Source organism: Egretta garzetta, unplaced genomic scaffold, assembly GCF_000687185.1.
Source record: "Egretta garzetta isolate BGI_Z169 unplaced genomic scaffold, ASM68718v1 scaffold205, whole genome shotgun sequence".
Lineage (NCBI taxonomy): Eukaryota > Metazoa > Chordata > Aves > Pelecaniformes > Ardeidae > Egretta > Egretta garzetta.
The window spans coordinates 72,495-92,647 of NW_009259713.1; the positions used below are offsets into that span (position 1 = coordinate 72,495).

Here is a 20,153-nt window from a genome sequence, read left to right on the forward strand (position 1 = left end):
TGGCTGCTGCTGCCCCTCAGCCGCCCGGGCCCCCTCAGCCGGCGGAGGGAGGCTGTCCTGCCGGGGCGTCAGGGCCGGGCGAGGGGCGTCGCTTCGTACCCCGAAAATTGAGCGAAACTTGGTGAGACGACTGCGGTTCGCTCTGGCGAACTTCTCTGGGGGAGGGAGGGAGCCTTCTGTGGCGGCTAAATGTCTGGACTCTTCAGAGAATTTTCTCCTTAATGAGCCTTTGTAATTTTAATCAAGAATGAATTATATTTACTAATTAAACCTATACCTGAGCGAGGGCTCCTAATTTTGAGAATTCAAAGCACCGTTGCTTTCCGGTCCACTTGGTATATTTGTGGAGCTGACTCTTTCAACTCAATCCCACAGCGTGTGTATGGTTTGCTTTCGTTTCTGTCAGTTATACTGTGGTGTGTAGCTGTTGCTGAGCTGTTGTGCAAAGCTGTTGCTTTGGTAAATAAATGCTAGAATACATTTCTGAAACGTTTCTGTTACTTAAATATCTCAGTACAAAGTTGCTTAACTTAATCTGTGAGATTAAAGCACACACTGGCCTCATGTTCTCAAATTACTCTGTGTCACTGCTTTGCAATGTATAGTTTTTCTTGTTCCTAAGGATCAGTTCAGCTAGTACCAAAACGTTTTGATTTTTTGTGTTGTTCACTCTTGTAGGTGGAAAACACCTGGATATGTTAAAATTTCCACAGAGGAACAATCCTGACAAAAATGGAGATGCATACAGTTTTCTCATAGAGGAATGTACATAAAGATAAATAAAAATGCTTCTAGGTGAGCCGGAACAATTCTTGTCCTACAATGGTGAAGTCCTTATATTTCAGCTGTCAAAACCAAAACATGTGGAGGGAGCAGCTGATAAAACAATGAACTTATGTGTCAGAAGAATGGTGTTCAACAGAGACACTAAGCTGTTTGTTCAGAAGTCTTCTGGAGTATTCGGCATGCGTGCCAGTCACTTAAAAATTGAAATCATTTGTTGTGGCTGCACAACAGATTCCAGAACAGGGATTATTCTTCCCTGCATTTTGATGAAAAAGAAAAAACGGAACAATGTTGTCAAATACCTGTTATTGTTGCTTCACAGCTCAAATCAATTTGAGCAGTCCTTTCATTTTAAATTAGATTATGAGCTGAAAGAAGACATCAGGTTGTTTACTGGCCCTTCAGTCTTGTGGAGGCATGCCAACAAGCTGTTCTACGTCTCTTGCGACACCTGCACGGTTCTAAGTGCTCCTGTTCAGCTTTCTTCTGTTGTGTGGACAGGTGAAATTAAGGATGAAGGCACTGTTGTCTTAGGGGTAAGAACTGCTTGCCTGCCAGAGAGTGAAGATGAGGATGAGTTTTCCACTTCAGACAGAGCCATCTGGGGTAGTGAGTTCTTTGGATATGCAATTGAAAGACAAAAGATGCTAACTGGCACATGCTTTATGCCTCATGCTTACAGCAGAGTGGTAGCCTCTGTCTATGTCTGCAAGAATGAGATATTGAAAAAACATCTCCGAGTATCACTTGTCGCCATAACCCACAAGAATCAGCTGATTTGGTTCCAAGATGGTCTACCTAAAGGTGTTTGTGAGCTTCCTTACGAGAAACCATGTTCAGTAAAAACAGCTGTAACCAGTAGCAATGATTTGCTATTTATTGTGTCTTTTGCCTCCGGAAATATCTGTGTTGTACAGAGGAGAGACAGCTTACAGGTATTTGTGGCTTTAAACAGCTCCCTTTTACTACTGCATCTTTTTTTGTATATATTGTCTTATTGGAAATTTCTGCAACTGAAAAGCTACATGTTTAAATTCTCTAAATGTTTTTGTTGTTGTTATTGTTGTTTCTGTTAACCTGTCTAAAGTATGAGATTGTTTTGCTTCCATTGCTTGCTTATATATCTGAAAATAAACCCTGGATTCTATTGTTTAATAATACATTTTATGAATCTGAGCCAAAGCTTCTGTTGCTGATTGAAAACTTCTATAATATGAGAACTTGAAGGTGTAATATAGTTATGAGTGTGCCTACATAATCTGCGTAGAAGTGAAAGTAACCCTGATATCATTGCAAAGCATAAACTTCTGATTGGAATTTAGAAGCCTTTTGAGTCTCACTTCCTAGTAACAAAAAGTACTCTTTCATGAAAATTACAAGAGGAGGCCTCGCTTTTGTTTCCTAAAGTCAGAATAGCCAAAGTTAACTGCTAGGGTTTTGTAATACTCTGTCAAGAAGACTTACATAGCTCAGGAAGTGAAAGTTTGTCCTATTTAGTCATCAGCATCATTGTACAAATTTGTCTTTACCTCTCAACCATATTTAAGTGTGCAATGCAACAAAGATATTTCTGAATGTCAAATGTATAATGTCTTTAACCAATCTGCAAGTAATGTTGGTTCTAAATAAATGTTACAGCATTCAGCTCTTTGAGTACACTGAAAGTTGTCATCTTCTCTGCAACCTGTGTTCTGGAAACTGATTATTAAAGAGAAATGGGTAATTATTCCCAGAATTACATAAGCTCTAAATGATAGAGTAAGAGTGAGAGCTTCAATCTTCTTAAAATACTGTATTCCACATACCTGAATAGGCTGCCTTCTTTATAAAAAGCAAACTTCATCAAACTGAAATCTTAAATACAAGATTTATTCAAATACACGTATTTTAAAACCTCTTCTACTCTAGGTGGCTTCCAAATGGGAAAAAGTGAAGTCTGTTCTGGTGGATGATTTCATTGGCTCTGGAAGTGAGCAAATGTTACTGCTTTTTAAGGATGACTCCAATACAGACGTGTTAAGTACATTCAGAATAACGGATCTTGGGGAGGTCAACTACGCAGTAAGTTCAGCTTGCCTTTTCTCAGCTACTCAGTCTGTGTTTACTAAATTAAGAAAATCTCAACAAATCATTAAAGTATTGGTGCAAAGTGAAATTAGATGTGTGCTGTGAAATGCCCTAAAGTTTGAATACAATATTCCATGCCATAATAAGATATCTGAAGAGATTATTCTACTTTCTTGATAGCATCAACATTCTTTTGGGAAATTAAACTAAAGTGGTTGAAAACGCTTCACATATGTAACAGGTTTGCTACAATGCTTACCTTTTGGCTAAGAACTCTTAATTAGGGCCATAGTGCTTGTTAATTATCTTCTCATAATTGGGTCTTCCCATTATGTACTATCAAACACTAATTGTTTTCAGAAGATAAGCTTTTTCTTTTAAAATGCATACTGTGATTCTGCTGGTTTTCTGCATTTTCCCCCAGATTTTTATAATGCTGTGTAATAGCCTGTACCTTATTTTCACCTTTTTAATTAATTTAGGGTTTTATTTTGTTTTGGTTTTTTAGAGCAGTATTAATTATACACATGATGTTCCTGCTGCAGAAGGATTGCAAGAGAATGGTTTGCTTACTCTCCAAGCCCTTAAAACAAGATTACAGGTTTGTACTTAATAGTTCTGCCTCCATATTTTCTTTTCTATATCACTACATTATCTAAAGAGTGAGGTTAATGATGCTGTTTTTATCAGAGAATTGGTTCAAGGAGAAGACAACATTGTTAAGTATCCATTCTTGGAGCAGTGGTGGTCTGTGTTTCAGTTCTTTCAGTTGTTAAAAACGCATTTGGGTAATTGGAAGGGTCTAATTTAATTTTAACCAAAATTTTGAGATGATGCTGAAGCTATCCTATTAAAGCTTCATAACAATCATTTTACTCATAGATGTTTAAATACCAGTTTAATAAAATAAGAACACTTGCTTCTTTAGCTCCGCGTTACATACTTTGAGATAGTGTAGTGCCAGGTTCCCAGTGAGTGCTGATGAGTGGCAGTTAATCCAGAAAACAAAGCAGAGTGTTACGGTCTGTTTCTTTGTCCACAGACTTCCGTCAAGTTGGCTTTTACTTTTGCCCAAATTAGTGACCATGGTTATTTCATCACCTGCTGATGTTTTTCCTCCTGTTACTAGCAGTTTTATAAGGATAATTTTGCCAAGTACTATAGGTGAAGCTAAAACGTATCCTTCTTTTAATTAGCATAATTTATAAAACACGCTTGAAGGAACTTGACGGAGTCCAAGTAATCAATAGGGATGTATCATTGCCTGCCTTTCTTTCTACCTTTCATCCTGTTAGTAAACACCCAGAATACTCTCCAAGATGTTCTTCTGAAGTATTGTGTGTTGGCCTATACCAAATGGGTGATAATTGACAAAATATGAAGATTATTTAGGAAAAAAAAAAAAGGCTTTAGGAGATAGCATAAATCTCAAATTGCATCAAGGACGTGAGACTATTGTTAGTTTACTAAGAGTGCTTTAAGCATGGGATGGGAGGTAATTATTCCCGTCATTTGAGTATTAGTAAAAACTTACGTAGGATATTGTGGTGGTTTTATCTCCAGCCTATAAAAACGAAGCAAATTAACTGGCAAAAGTCTAGTACTGGAAGAAATGCATTTTTTTCTGTTTCTGGATTCTTTTGGGTAGTCATATATTTTAAAACTGATTTCTTTGCTGCTTTATTCTTTCCCAACTCGTTACATTACTTTCCTCCTCTATAAAATGCAAGTTCGTTTCAATCTCTCTCATTTGTTGCTCCTTCCGCTGTTGTAATGAAGATTGTCCAGCCTGCCGTTGGCAGCTGTATGTTCTCTGACTTTGTTCTTTGAGCGCCAACTGGCTTTCAGCTGTACAACTCTCTGAACCTGTGTTAGGATCAAATGAATAATCTGTTTGGCACATTCTACTGGTTCAGCTGGAAACAAACCACTGGCTGGAAGATTACATCTATCATCTGCTGATAAAGTTCTTCTTAGAGACACAAAATCCTTCAGAAGACCTTATTTATTTATTTAAAAATTTTTTGATCTCTGATTTTCAAAGCCACACGCTAGCATGTAAGCAAGTTGAAAACCTTCCTATGTTTTAATGCTGTAAATCTTTGAAATTGTCATGCTGACAAATTTGGAAGTAGGTGCAGATACTTCTTTTTAACCTTAGTGTTGCTTCCTTGTTGGGATCTCCATTGTTCTGTATGCTTCCCTGAACAGTAAAGTACTCTCACTGTTTTTTGTCATCTTGTGGTTGTTTTGATGCAATAATGCATAGATCCTGCTTAGCTTGGGAATTTCCAACAGTTATTTAGCCTTGGAGTGGCACATCTTGACATTTGTCTTCAAAATTCAGGTCTTCTAGAAATTAACGATCAAAACATGTTTTGACAGTCTCTATGGAATCTCATCTTTTAGGGCAAAATGTAATAGCAGGTGCAGCCCTTTTTCATACCTCTGTTGCTTACCTCTTATTTCACATCTGCGTAGCTGGTTTTTAGCCATGTGAGAACTTCAGCAGGCCTGAATTATAGTCCCCTGCATGTAAGTAGGCTGCATTTAAGTTATACATAGTAATACATATAAGTTGCATTTTGCAGGTGGTGAAATTGAAAAAATTATCAGTCAGTGTATTTTTGAACTGTTCTAAGTTTTTCTTGTATACTGTCTTTTGGGCCTTTTCTCCTGTGAAGATTCTTTTTTTTTTTTCTTTGACACTTCTGAAGTCTTCCTTTGGCAGAGTACTGCCGTTACATTACAACAGCTGAGGTTACAAGGTTTCTCATAGTTTGAGTTGGCTGTTCTGGCATATGACGAGTCAGAAGTGTCTTTGTATGTCCACTGGCCTGTTCTCCCTCCCCCCAGGTATTTAACAGCTTTGTAGAGATTATAATGCAAAATTCTTTTACCCATGATTAATTTCTTTCCTTTGAATTGTTTTGCCTGTTTTGGGGAAGGTATTTTTTCAATCCTTACTGCTGATTTGGTGAATTGCTGCAATATCTGGTTGTTTTGTTCTCATTCTGATAGTGCTGATTTGGTGGTGGGTAGAAAGTTATTTAAGAAATGTTCTGTACATTTGATTTTTATTACTATTTTTAGTGTAATTTTTAAGTATTTGTTTTTCCATCTGTTGCTGTGGATTGGCCCATTTTCTTTTTGATATTTTTTCTTAAGGGATTTTAGTTGGTTAAACAACACAGAACCAGTTATTTACCATATAAGCAGCTTCAGCCTATAGATCTATGAATTATGTTTTCTGTTTTTTTGTCTACTTTTTCCATTTTACCTTTGTTTTCCCCAATATTTTTTAGTCTTATTAATCATAAATTTTCCGTTTTGTTTCCTTTGTAAAAGTGCCACAGTTCTTGGCTCAGTAGTTTTAGGACTATATGAAAGCACTTGGCTGTTCTACTTACTACTAAGCCTCTGCCTTAATTTGATTTGCTTTTGACAGTGATTCCTCTGTTCTGCTGCTCATGCTGGATTTACTCACAGCTCTATTGTGTTTGGCTCTGGACTGCCTTGTTTTTATGTTGACGTTTATTTTCTATTTTAAGGTGATCTAGTTTTATTTTCTTAGTTTCACGGTGCAAAGATTGTGACTTCTGCTGATGTTTGTTGCTCAGTACAGCTTGGCATGTGGCAGAAAGGATGTGCAGGCCACTTGTTCAAGAGAGAGTTGGTGCTACCTAGTCTGGGGTCTGCCACATGGTAAATTTCAGGTCTCTTTCTTGTGTTGCTTTATGAGGAAAAAGGGCTTGCAAAAGTCAGATTGGTCAGCGAGTATACATCAGTGACTCTTTGGCCATTTTGACTGCTTCTCAGTCTGTGCTTCTCCATTTGCTTTCTGTTTCTCAGCTGTTTACTCAGGAGTTGCTCACCAATGGGAGTAAGTAATGGTTTGGTATTCTGAGGACCTCAATTAGGAAGGTATTGTAGAATCATCTTTGTTCTTAACTCTTCCTTTTCTTCTCCTGACTCAAGTCTGGCACTGGATTACTTCTTGGAATCTGGTACTCACGATGCATAGTTTGATAAGTGGCCAATAAGATTTTTACAGAATTTATCATGATGAGTGCTACTTCCTCTAAATGCCCTTTGCCATAGCGGCTTGAGCAGAGAGCATCACTTCGCTTACATGAAGTGATTTTTATTCAGGCTTGTCAGTTAGTTATGATTGATCCTGATTTGGCTTTGGGGTTATTTTTGTGGGGAGGATGGGGGAAAGTTTGTTTTTGCATTCCAACGGTAAGCTTTATTCTCTCCTTGGCAGCATTGGACTTCTCAAGATCGTGCTTTCCAGAGAATAGCTTTTGAGGAGCTTTCTTAAAGTCTAAGAAGCTGGTGCTGGCATGCTTTTTTTTTTTTGGTAACTGAGACATAGCCTGCAAGTATGTCTGTTTGTAAAACTGTCGATTCTTCAATGTATTTACTTGACCAATAATCAATACAAGTCTTGAGAAGAAATCAAAACTGGTATCAGTGGAAAAGTGAAGTAGCAATAATAATGAAAGGCCTGAATTTCTACATAATTTGGTAAAATTTACCTTGGAAGTTTATCTTAAACTCTAGGTTTAATATTGACAAGCCAAGATTCTTAGATTCATATTTTGGCAGCAGAGTAGCCTGACTTGAACGTTTTTTAAAAGCATTACTTGAGGAACACCAGGATCTTGACTTGTGGTGCTTGCATAACAATGGAAAGCTGAAGAGATATCTTAATAGTTTCAGTATTAGTTCTTATTTGTAGTAGATGTAAGCGTAAGTATATGATCATTTTCATCTTTTACAGGCTGGTTGCACCTCTCTTCGAGAGTTACAGCAGCATTTAGGACTCAAAAAGAGGGTTGTCCTTGAATCTTGCAGAGCATTAATAGATCTTGTTGAAGAAAGAACCCATGTTCTACGAACTGCAAAAGAGGTAAAATGCAGAAGAGAGTACAGATCACTTCTGAATTCTGGCGAGCCATTTGTAGAGGGTGCTTTCCTCAGCCACTTGTTACTTTCACCTGCCACTATCAAAACTCATTGATCTGCTTTTAAGTCTGGTTCATTACCTTAACCTGTCAATGTATGTAGCTAAAAGTAAATTTAGCTGTCTTTACTTGAAATTGATTTGCACAATGCCTTCTGACAACTGAGTTGTGTGGAGGAGTAACCTCTAACAAAGAGTTAGTGACAAAGAGTAGGGGAAGCGTACAGTCTTAATTGGCACAGTTGCCTAGATATTGAATACCTGTCTGTGATCTAACATGTTATGAAAAATGAGCTGTCATAGATCTGTGTAAGCAAAACTGATTTTATAATGGGAGCAGAGTGAACTGTGGGCTGAGAAGGTGATGGAGGTTGGGAAAATGTTATCTTAATATGTTGCTCAAAAGAAGCATCCTAATTTATTTGAAATGGAGGTGATCTCAGTTTCAGTTAATGTTGTGGTCCCTTTCAAGTCAGCCAGGTTTAGACAACAAAATTTTGAGCAATTACTGCAGTAATACAAAATAAATTCTAGTACCTTAAATCTTCTTTGGACAATTAATTATATGACAGTTCAGGATTTATATGCGATGTTTACAAGGAGGGAATGAGTTGTGCTTTTCATGATAGCGTGTGTTTTCAGAAAATGCAATTTTATCTTTTGCATCTATGATAGACAATAAACTAGTTTATATAGATTTCATTTTATGTATTTTAAAAGCACTTCCAGCAATCATTTGTGGTAAAACACAAAGTAATGCAGTATAAAGAGAACTAATGCCTCCACTTAATTTATCTAAAACCATGTTTTCCTGTAAGGAAGGTCTTGTCTCTCTCTGGGATGATGTAGAAAATCCTCCTCATTCTCTTTGTAAAGAGACATCATCGGTATCTAAAGTCCCGGAGCACTTCATAGTGAAATTGTGGCAGCGTGTTGTGGGTGACAGCTTGGTAGTTGGAGTAAAACTGACTGACTCATTTTACTTGTAAGTATATGAATTTATCCAATAATTTAAGTAGTTTTATAGAAGCTGAATTTACAGATTAAGCTCTGCAGTAGCAGGAGTGAACTTCAAAGCTTTGAACTTTCTCATTTTGAACATTTGTATAAAAGTCTTTCAAGTGTGTGTCTTTGTCAGTATTGTTGCTGCTGCTCGTCTCTCTCTAGCACTGTGCAAAAAAATACATTGTATAGCCAAAAATCAGCTGGGTCAGTATAACCACATCATTCCTGGGGACTTTTTACAACAAAGTTTTCTTTGACAAAAATTATGGTTCTTTATAGTCCCTGTTGATGTAGCTATGCTGACATCAGTATGTGGTGTAGATAAAGCTCTGTCTTAGCTATGCAGTTCCTGATGCCTTACTGTTAACATCTTGCCATTTCAGAAGAGTGATTTGCTTAAAGAAGCATAAAAGAAAACATTTTAAATTCTCTGATCAGCCTAAATACTCAGCTTTTGAATTGAACTATGCTACAGTCAAGTATCCAATCAAGTAAAGTATTTGCTAAGCTTATGTATTGTGTAAATTGTGAGGAACAATCAGCCGTACAATACTCAAACCTTCAAAATTATTCTGTTATTCTTATTATTGTCTTTAAAATGATTTGTTTATTCTGTTCATTTTAATTGCTCTGTTCTAGTTGTAAATACTAATGTCACTTCCCCCTTACAGCAAGGGAACTAATTTGGAACACAGTTTAAAAAAACAAGATTACATGAAACATAAATTTACAGTGTGCATTGTGTAATGTAAACTTTGGTGGAGTCAGAACTTACCTTTTGACCTATATTCCCACGAGCAGCGTAGCTGAGACTGTGTCAGGGTAAGCTTAAAGACTGCTGATGCCACTGAAAATCATTCCAGTGGTTGTGAGGGAGCTGACCTGTTACGCCCTTTGGCCATTCTGCTGGAGCTGCGGGTATATTATTTCTCAACTGCCAGATTGCTATAACTTTACGAGAAAGTTGACCTCATCTTCTTGACAGCCTCTGTTAAGAGCCACTGAGGCAAGAGATTGGTTTTGCCTTTCCAGTGTTTATTCTTTTAGCTTTGATGATGATGACTTTGTTTTTGAAAATGAAATACTTAATTCCTGTATAGCTTCAGAAATCCTCAGAAGATTTGGAACCATTCTTTAAAAGCCAGCAGCAGTATTGCCTTCTCCCCCATTTTTACAGTTGAGAAAAGATCTGTGAAGATGAAGTAATTTGTCAAAGATTACCTGCTAGGCTAGCAGCAGAGCCTAGGTCTTTTGGGCTCCAGTTCAATAATATATACAATAACTTGTGTTTTGGGGGAAAAGGGCTTGCTTTCCACCCCCAGCACTGTAAGTTTTTATTGATTATTTTTGGGTTTTTTGTTGTGCTTCCTACTAATGAAAGATTGCAGTGATGTTTCAGATTGCATTATGAGGTGGTGATACTTTTCCATAACAAAAATTAGACATTCATAAGACTTTCAAAATGTCAATGACATCTTGAGACTAAATTGAGTGACAGAATAAAATATTCATTAAGAGAGGATCTGAAACAGTAATATTAGGATTTCATTGAAAGAACCCAGTGTTGAATAAAGAAAGTACTTAATACATTTCAGGAAATTACTGCATGTCTAAGGTATTTTAAACCTTTTATTTTACTCTACATTCAATTTTGTTTGAATATCTATAAAACAATATAGAACACCAGAAGAGCTTTTAGTCAAAGCATGCAGAATTGATACTTTCTGTATTTTTTTCATGAAAATAAAGTTAAATCTTTAAAAATAAATTATAAATGTCATGGAGTATCTGCATGGATTATGTGGAATTTTCAACATTTTCTGGATGAATTAGACATCCAAATTCTTTCAGTTGAAATGAGGCATCTAACTCCTAGAAGCTGTTAGAAAATTCAGTCCATGCTTTGAAAATCTTTATACTAAGCTTAGATAAAATAGTCATTTGAAGGACTTACACTCTTTGCACAGTCTATGACTTAACCTGGAATGATATCGCAGTTTGTGATAGCCTAAATGTTTGTATATATCTGCAAAGTTCTGATTACTAGTCATAAGGCAAAATACAAACTAGGAGTGCAGTCATCTTCTATGGATTTTCACAGGTCACTGAGTGATATCAGTTTATCTTTAGTGATGGATCAAGACTTCTCTTCGATTTCTCCGACTATCAAGTGCCGAAATAAAATCATTAAGCTGAACAAAGCCTTCTCATCATTGTCTGTCTCCTCATTTCAAATTGAGCCTCCTCCAAAAAAGATGAAATTGGACTTGCATAGCAAGAATGATCTGAAAAAAGTGTTTCCTAAGAGACGTTCAAGGGTTCAGCTGGATGGAGCAAAGACAGTCATGGCTGTTACCAGCCTTTCACCGTTATTGGCATTTCATCGTGTATGTTGTATAGTTCTCCTACATGCGAAGAAACAAAAACGTTGGAATGATAGTTCACAGGAGAGCAAAAAGATCACTGTACCCTGTGGGAAAATTTTATTAAGTCTGGAAGATATTTCAAATGGAAAATACTCAGTAAAGATGCTAAGGGATAATAGTTACTGTACAGGTAAATGGACTGGTATAATTTGGATTCATATGAATGGTTGATTCTTCTGTTTGCTCTAGGTGATGCCAAGCTAAGTTTTCAAAGTGTAATCACACCTGTCTCTCTGAACACGAACTGCATAGACCTTTGGGAATTAAAAGCTGGGTAAATAGAAGAGAGAACATTTTTCAAAATGGAAAAAATGTTAAGTGAGTTGCTGTAAAGTTTTGTGCTAGCATTGGTGCTGAAGTGTATCTGGAAAGGTTAATTTTGAAGATAAGTGAGTACACAGAATGCTGAAGCCTGCATTTTTGCTATGAATAAGATACCATTGATTAGATACATAGGTTTGTTTGGGGTTTTTTTTCTGACATAGCATTGCCTCATAAATAATACCAAAGTAATTGGAGCTTTTTCTTATCCACATGTCTATTAAGGCCATTTATTTTCCTTTCTTTTAATATTCCTGAATGAATTGATTTTGAACCGGGCTTCTGCTCATGTGGCGAAATATCCCTTTGATCGTTTGCAGTGGATTTTAATTTCTTTCTTCCTTTTATGCTGTATCTTTGGCTAAAGCCAACATGTCATCTCACTATCACAGGAGGCTATAATAGTCTTCTTTTGGCAAGGTGACATTTCTCTTTAGAGCTTTCATCATATAGGTGGGGGTCTGTTAATCAGCTAACTGTTTTGCTTGACAAAAGTAGGTATAAGAATTTAGGTGAGAATAAAATTCCCAAAGAACAGCTAAATGCAGGTGCAAGCTCTTTACATAAAACCAAAAATTTAAGCACATTTAATGCATGCAGCATAATCAAAACATTCAGGTCAAATATATTTTTACTGTATTTTCTTGCAGGTTCCATGGAAGATATACTTGCTGCCCTTGCAGTTTCTGTCAGATTCTCCTTTCAGATTGTGTCTTCTGACTGCACATTGAATCCAGTAAATTCATGGTTACTGGGAGAAATGGAGTGCACACCATTTAAGGAATGCCATGACAACATATTCTGTCATAAAGCAGGAAATGTGTATGGTACAGTTTTTAACTGGACCCTGAAAAATCCGTTTGAAGGAGTTTTAACGGTATTTTGCAGGTAAAATCTCTCAAACCGTGTAGAGTATATTAATCTTGCATACACACTTTTTTATCTTTACACTATTTCTTACTGGTATCATAAACAACAGCCAAAATCATAACCAATAAGCTTCCAGTATGATGATATGATAACTATCAGCAAAACCAGAATTATTTTCAAATCAGAACTATGGTAGAACCTGAACTACATTGTTTAATCTTGTCTAGGCTAGAACACTGAATTACAAATAAGTCTAGTCCCCATTAATATGTGCTTGGTACTATTTCTTTTGTTCATTTCACTGCATCATAATTTTATATTCATTTTTCTTATGTTATTCTTAGTTTATATATAATCTTTCTTCAGCGTGTGTTGATTTTAAAAAAATCCGTTAAGAGGATGTTAAAAACAAAACCCCAAACAAATAACAACAAAACCCAAGTTATACTAAATTTAAATTTATTGCTGTGTTGTTTTGTAGTTTAGTACTGCAACATAAATTTAATCGAATTTTGTCCATGTTTCTGATACGTTTATTTCCTATCTACCATGATTTTGAAAAGGAACATGTTTCTGATACGTTAATTTCCTATCTACCATGATTTTGTACATGTTTCTGATAAGTTTATTTCCTATCTACCATGATTTTGAAAAGGAAGTAATCTGAAAAGTCTCAGTGATTTCCTTTTCTTATGTCTATAAAATGCCTTAAACCAGGCTAAACAAGTTAGTACTACTGCCATAAGTTACAATTTGGCTGGATAAGGCTCACAACATAAAAAATACTTCTCAAGTATTGACAAATGTTGCCTGTTGTGAAGAGTTCAAGCTAAAAAATAAACAAAAAAGGTATATCTCTTAAGACTCTAATTTATAGTAAGGTTCAATCTTTTGCTCAAATTAGTTTATTTCCTTCTGTTATGTAAGAGGAAAGGCTAAAATGTTTAAGAAATCAATCAGTAAAATTTTAAGCCTCAAGACTTTTGGTTCCTTTTGAAAAGGTAGGTTACTTGATACTATTCACTTTTGATCCAATTTTCCATTAATACTGAGCTGCATGTTTATGGTGTAACTATGATTGTATTTTCTTTTTTTTTTTTTTTTTTTTCCCCCATTGTCCTGGTCTTGGCTGGGCTAGGGTTAATTTTCTTCCAAGTAGCTGGCATAGTGCTGTGTTTTGGGTTTAGTATGAGAATAGTGTTGAGAACACACTGATGCTTTACTTGTTGCTAAGCAGTGCTTATTCAAGTCAAGGACTTTTCAGCTTCCCACGCCCTGGCAGCGAGAAGCTGGGAGGGGGCACAGCCAGGGCAGCTGACCCCAACTGGCCAAAGGGCAATTCCAGATCATATGGTGTCATGTGCAGTATAGAAACGGGGGGGGAGTTGGCCAGGGGGCAGTGACCGCTGCTCAGGGATGGGATGGGCATCAGTCGGCGGGTGGTGAGCAATTGCATTGTGCGTCACTTGTTTTGTATATTCTTTTATCATTGTTACTATTATTATTTTCTCTTCCTCTGCTGTCCTATTAAACTGTCTTTATCTCAACCTGTGGGTTTTACCTTTTTTTTTTTTTTTTTCCCTGCCAATTCTCTCCCCAATCCCACCTGGGGGAGGGGGAGGGGGAGCAAGCACTGTGTGGTGCTTAGGTGCTTTTCCGCTATAGAATTTTGAAGCTATGAGGTAGTTTTAATAATAATAATCTTATTTTACAGAGATCTGACTGTCTTGTTCCAGTGCCTTCATAGCCTTACTAGAGTTCTCCCACCAAGCTGTGATGTAAAACTCCTGAGATCTGGAAGCAAAGGTGAACTTACTGAACAGTTAGCACTGGCTTTGGAAAAAGAAATGCTCACCTTGAGGAGTTCTTTCTTCTCAAAAGAAAGTGAAGCTGAAAAGAGTTTGACATGGGGGAATGAGTTTGGCAAGAAAATCAGTGATGTTCCTGGGGCTTCTTTACTGGACAGTGAAGAAGGAGTTCAGCAATTCAGAAAGAAGCTTCAGAATGAACGGGAAGCGAGTGTGCTAAGTATGAATCAAACAATGAATGGTGCCCTTTACCAGGAAATCACTTTGAAAATAGCAGAAGCTCAGCTCAGTTCAGATATGATTGTGTGGAGACTGAGCAAGTCCTAGAAACTATTAACTAAATTTATTTTGAATAATTTTTTATTAAAATTATCCTATTAAATAATATTTATATTGTCATGGGTACTTATTACTTTTTCTTCTATACCTCAGTTATTTCTACAGATAAATACTGGTATTTTGGTTGATGACTTGTAGCTGGTTTGGCAAGAATTTAATATTAAAGACAACTGACTCATTATTTTGTAACAGATTTTGAAAATAATATTTTAAGGTATTTTCTAATAAGTCTTATTCCAAAGTCATAATTCTTGAACTATAAATGAACTATATTAGAAAAAAAATGACAAGCATGTACTGTTTAAAATAGTCCTGTTAAACTTTAAAGATGATTGTTTACACAGGTAAAACTTAAGCTTTTTTAAGAAATCTTAAGACAGCTATAGAAAGTATCTAAGTTAAGCAACCAATTTTAATTCATAATTGGAGTATGGGGTTTGACAAATTCAAAGAAGAGGCAGCTTGTCTTTGTGATATATCAAGCCTTTCAAATAACTTTTAATGATACCACTTGGGAAGAAAACTCTGTTTGTGCCTTGCAGCCCTATCTTCTAGACTCCACCCTCAGATCTGAGAGATTTGGGGGTATTTATGGGAGCTGGAGAACCAGATCAGGCCTCTTACAAAACTTCAAGAACTCATGAGGATTCACTCTGTAACAAAACTCCTTCAGGTTTGAGAGGTGTGTTCCCACCCAGAATCCAGTGGTAGGGCTAATCTCATTGGTAAATCCTGGAGGAAACTGTCCTTACTTGGACGCTAACCCAGCTTCAATGTCAGATTTGTTCGCTCTCCTTTTTTGGCTATATAGAAGGGAATTTTTGCATTAAGATGCCAAGAATGCCTTAACAAATGGTCACAGGTATTTGAAACTCAGTATTCACTGGATGAGAAAGAACTGTTAAAAAAAAAAAAAAAACTTGTGTTGTTAAGCCACAGTTCTGTTCAGCCCTTAGTCAAAGCTTAAGAGCGCATTGTCAGGGCTTGGCAGTCAGTTCTCACTGGAATTTCCAGAAGAAAGTTCCTGATTATAAACACTTAAATGAAGTGAAAAATCTAAAAGTGCATTCCTGTAGCTTGCAGCTAAGGGCAAGACCTTGGTAAACCAGCTGAGCAGAAACTTTCAGAGCAACAAAGCTACTATTCAGCCCAGGGCACTTGAAGGAGTTTATGCAAAGCAGTGTAAACAGTCCAGCAGCTGATTTTTATTAGTGCTACTGGAGTAGCCTGGTGTCATGTTGTAACTAACCATCATACATCTGTCTGTCTTTGAAGAGAAACCTCTGCTTGTGTTCGCATCCCTTCATTGAACTAGTAGAGTGGGCCAAATGAAGAGAAGCTTCTAAGGACAGAAGTTGCCAGCCAGGTTCTAATTCCACGGAGTTGTTATTTAAAAGAAGCAAACAGTGAAATTGCAGATGTGTGGAAGTGAATATTAGAGTAAAATAATAACATATACAACAACGTTTCTATAAAGAGTCTTTCCAGATGCATGAATGCTGAGTTGACGTATCATCAGATGAGATCATTAAAAGCTTTCCTAACAGCTGTAAGATTCCTGGGAGTAGTTCTCCAGCTGACTAGTAATGCATGGCATGGCACAACTTTCAGTGGTAGTGATGCAATTGGTAGGTGTATTGTATATGAATAGGAGGTACTTTTATGTGCCAAAATCTAAAGGTCTGCTGGAAGTATTTGGAAGGTTTATGCTGGTATGGGGTTGGGTTTTTTTTGGCCTGGAATTGTGGAAAAATGGAGCAGGTTTGAGCAAAGGTTCAGGCTCTCTAGGATCTCAATGGCAGCAGCAGGAAGCAGGAATTTTGTTTAGAAATATTTGCTTTCCTAAACGTTCCTTTCAGAAGTAAAAGTAACTAAAGGTGTTAACCTTCAGTTTATCTGGTCAATCATGATGATTAATCTTAGCACATGCTGGTGTTGAGAGTCCAAATTGCATGAGTAGGAAAACTGGTTAGGTTGGCTTACAGTGTTTCGGTCATGAACAGTTGGAGTCCCATCTTCTGGACTTCTGAGAAATTCTTGGAAGTGCGTTCTTGCATGGAGTGAGTTCTGCAGGTAGTTTTTTAAGCAAGTCATTTGAGAAACGTAATCAGGTAGTGGCAGCAGCAGTCCTAGTTACTGGGGATTAGTATTGCCAAGAAATAACTGATAAAATAGTTGGCTGCTCAATTCTGTAAATTCCCTTTTCCATGATGGCAGATCAAGCTAGGAGAGATACAGATCACAACCAACAGAAGGCTTTTTGTTACTCAAGCTCTTACTAATAGCAGATAACTATTCATGCAACATGTTCGCTTACTCGCACACTCATAATTACTCTGTAGGAGGAGCAACTGGGAGGCCAGTCCCAACCCCTGGGACATCCGGTTCCTATGTAGGTAGTTTAGCAAGTCCTTCAAAGAACCCTTTGCTTCATCAGGTATGTATATGTAATCCTGTAGGAGTTTTTGTCTGCATATAGCAACTACTACCTGCTTGTACATGATCCAAGTTAATGCGAGCTATGGTTGATACTAATGTGGGTGGTGGCTTTGTACACAGCCAGCATGCTCTTGGTGTTCCGGATTTATCAGTTCTGGCGGATTTAGCAGGACAACTGGTCTCCAGAGCTTACCAGTTTCTGGGAGACTTTCACATGTAATCTTCTCCTCAGCCTGCTGCTTGCTGATAACCATTCCTCTATCCAGAGTTGTAGAACACCTTCACACAGACTCGCACAGAAGAGGCCTTTATCACGCATAAACTTTTAACAAGGTAGTAAAATTATGCTCACAGCCAACTTGTCTTGACCCCAAAGGGTCAAGAAAACATAGCTTTGTTTTCTGAAAACTAGCAGATGTCAGCGGTTTCTGGCAGGAACAGTTCCAGTCCTCTGGCCAGGGCAGTGATCAGCGTGTAGATGTCTATGTTGCAATGGCTCTGTTACCACACGTTTCAAAAGACTGGGATGCAACAGGGAAGCCTGGCACAGGAGGCATGAGCTGTCATGCCTAAATGCACTCTCATGTCCATCTTAGCACTTTTAAAGTCAGCATGATTTAAGGACCTAAGAAGAGAGATTATGTATCAAAGAACTCTGTTTTTCCAGCCAAGTTGGTATAATAAATAAATGTACTTATACTGATTTTTCTCCTTCATTCTGAGGCAGAAGAAAGCTGTCTGCACAAGCATAGTCTGTTGGATAGCAATATTTCCTTTTAAAGTTTGTGTGTGTACATATATATTTCAGGTCAACCAACAGGCTGCCGGGTTGTTCATGGTAGTGAGAGTTAAGCCTTCTCTCTCAGCTACTAGTTCTTGTTTTCCCACAGCTTTTGACAGTCTGGGAGCTGTGACAGTCTTATGACTGCTCTCTTCTGGATCTTGCTGACTCTGCTAAGACAAAATCATAATGCTAGTGTGTTTATCCATGAGGGAGTTATTCATTAGAGACTATTAACAAAGATGATAGGTATCAGCAAAAGGAGTAGCCAAACAGTGGTAGTTCTCTTCTCCTCCCTTCTCTACTTCCCTGGGGGAGGTGAAGTTTTAAACAAGTGGAAGGTAAGGGTTGAGGCAAGGGTTTAAAATCTGGAATAGATGTAAAGTTTTGAGCGTTTTGTTGTTTTCAGTTTCTTTCAGGTTTGGGATGGGGTTTTTTCAGTGCTCTCTTCTCTGCACTCTAGGCATGTCACCGGGTAGGAACAAGGTGATCATCCTGATCCATACATAGTAGGAGTTTCTAGCCAAGAGAAAAGCTGTACCAAATCCTCCCAGGGGAAAGGTGAAAGAGTAGGAGGTTTAATGCTGCTGTCTAGTCATATTAATTATCACTTTAAGGAGGTGATACTACTCTGTCTTTTCTGTGACCTCGGGGTTCTGGCACATGACCACCTTACCCCTCGAGTGTATTGAGAAATTCATAATTCCTAGGTGCAAGATGGCAGCTGCCTGTTTATAAATCACTCGGCTAGAGCAAAGACTGCCAAAATGCCAGGTTTGCATCAGGCCAGCTCCTGCCTGAAGTCCTGCAATTCGCAAAACCCTGTTGCTTAACTGTGGTATGTAGGTCAGATCCCCGGGTTGGTAAAGCAGTCTCAGGTTAACTAATCCTCCTCCTCATTGCCTAAATGGAGTGGTGGTGAATCATTTGCCCGCCTGCGATCCTTACCTGCGCAGCGAGGTATAAAGGTAGGTGCTCTGTAACGAGTCCTTCGAAACAGCGTGCGCTGCCTCTCTACCTGCCCTCCTTCCTCTCCCCCGAGCCCCAGCTACAGTTTTGAACCGAACACGTGATGTCTTCTTTTGTAATCCTGCCTTTGAAATGTTCTCGAGCGTGAGGGGAAAAGCAGAAGCTGCCAAAAAACTTGAAAATTCATGGTTGGTGGGAGTCTGCTGTTTCTGTACAGTCTGTACTATTCTCTCCGCACAGGCTCCGCTGATGGCGCGGGGAACCGTAGGAGAGCCTTCACGCTTTCCCTCCCCCTCTCGCCCCTGTGATCAAGTGCCGAAGACCAAAAAGGCAATCACTTCCAAAATGCAAAAATTAACTTTGCCTCACTTTATCATGTAGGAAACCGGCACGTTTTCTATTCCAAGGGGCATAACTCTGCGAAATCAGATAATCTGCAGAGAGAAGTTGGGTCCCTGATGCAAGGGCACCTTGATGAAGCTTTCAGGTGCCTGGGGCACTCACGCCATTAATTGTGTAACACAGAAAAGCCATTTCCTCTCCACACCCCTGACCACCCCCTCTCCACTCCCCAGCTGAGTACTTCAGGAGTGTTTATGATAATAAGCCATTGGATTTTGGGGGCTTTTTTAAGCTTTCTGCAATTAAGGCTGATTCTTAATTCAACTCTTAATTGTTGGCAGTGGATTTTAATGCTGCCTACAACATGTTAAACCTTTGCTTTAATTATGCCTCTTCTCAACCTCACTTAAACAAATTCAGCACTCATTAGATGTGTTAGAATACTACTACAGTGTTTAACCGGTATTTGGATGTGAATTTTTAATGCACAAGCTTTGCAGAAATCGAGAGAGGAGTGGATTATTGGCAGTTTTGGCAGAATCTTTCTCCTGTCTTCTTCCAAAGCAGTATGAAATTTCTTAATGAGCAAATCATCCAGATAACATGTACCAGCTTCGTCAATCCCCCCAAACCAGTTACACAAGATAGTTACATCAGAGAAATTGGAGAAATGGAACTTCGTAGGTGTGCATATTTTTCAACATGGCTGTAAGACGAAATGATACAAGACAGTCAGACCAGTTCAGCACTCTTTGCTGTTTGTCAGCTTTTTGTTTCTGTTTGTCAGCAGAGTCTAAAATAATCACCAAGAGCAGCTGTCGGATTTGAAGATCCCATGAGCTTTCTTAGAACATGCAGCGCGGGTCAGAACTGATTCACCTGTGTGACTACTACCATTAGGTTAAGAATTCTGACCCACGCTGGAGAGTCAGCGTGGCAATCGTGTTGCCTGTAGGAGCGGGGCTGTCTTTCACTGTCCCACATAAAGGCCGTCCATGAGTTAATGACAGGAAGATAAATACAACCACCAT

The 20,153-nt window shown here is 38.1% G+C and overlaps 1 protein-coding gene across 1 annotated transcript; it reads left to right on the top strand.

Moving 5' to 3' along the window:
* Positions 1 to 721: 721 nt before the first annotated feature.
* On the top strand, positions 722 to 14,579 carry FANCB (FA complementation group B). The gene is made up of 8 exons (XM_009639050.2): positions 722 to 1,721; positions 2,695 to 2,847; positions 3,362 to 3,454; positions 7,640 to 7,768; positions 8,641 to 8,807; positions 10,929 to 11,383; positions 12,225 to 12,462; positions 14,159 to 14,579. The coding sequence occupies exons 1-8, from the start codon at positions 786 to 788 to the stop codon at positions 14,577 to 14,579; spliced, it is 2,592 nt and encodes an 863-aa protein (XP_009637345.1). The 5' UTR covers positions 722 to 785.
* The last annotated feature ends 5,574 nt before the right edge of the window (positions 14,580 to 20,153 follow it).

Excerpts from the sequence above, each read along its gene's own strand:
- FANCB (XM_009639050.2), top strand. The coding sequence starts at position 786 with ATGCTTCTAGGTGAGCCGGAACAATTCTTGTCCTACAATGGTGAAGTC. Across the intron at positions 1,722-2,694 it reads AGAGGAGAGACAGCTTACAG|GTGGCTTCCAAATGGGAAAA; the intron begins GTATTTGTGGCT and ends CTTCTACTCTAG. Across the intron at positions 7,769-8,640 it reads TTCTACGAACTGCAAAAGAG|GAAGGTCTTGTCTCTCTCTG; the intron begins GTAAAATGCAGA and ends TTTTCCTGTAAG.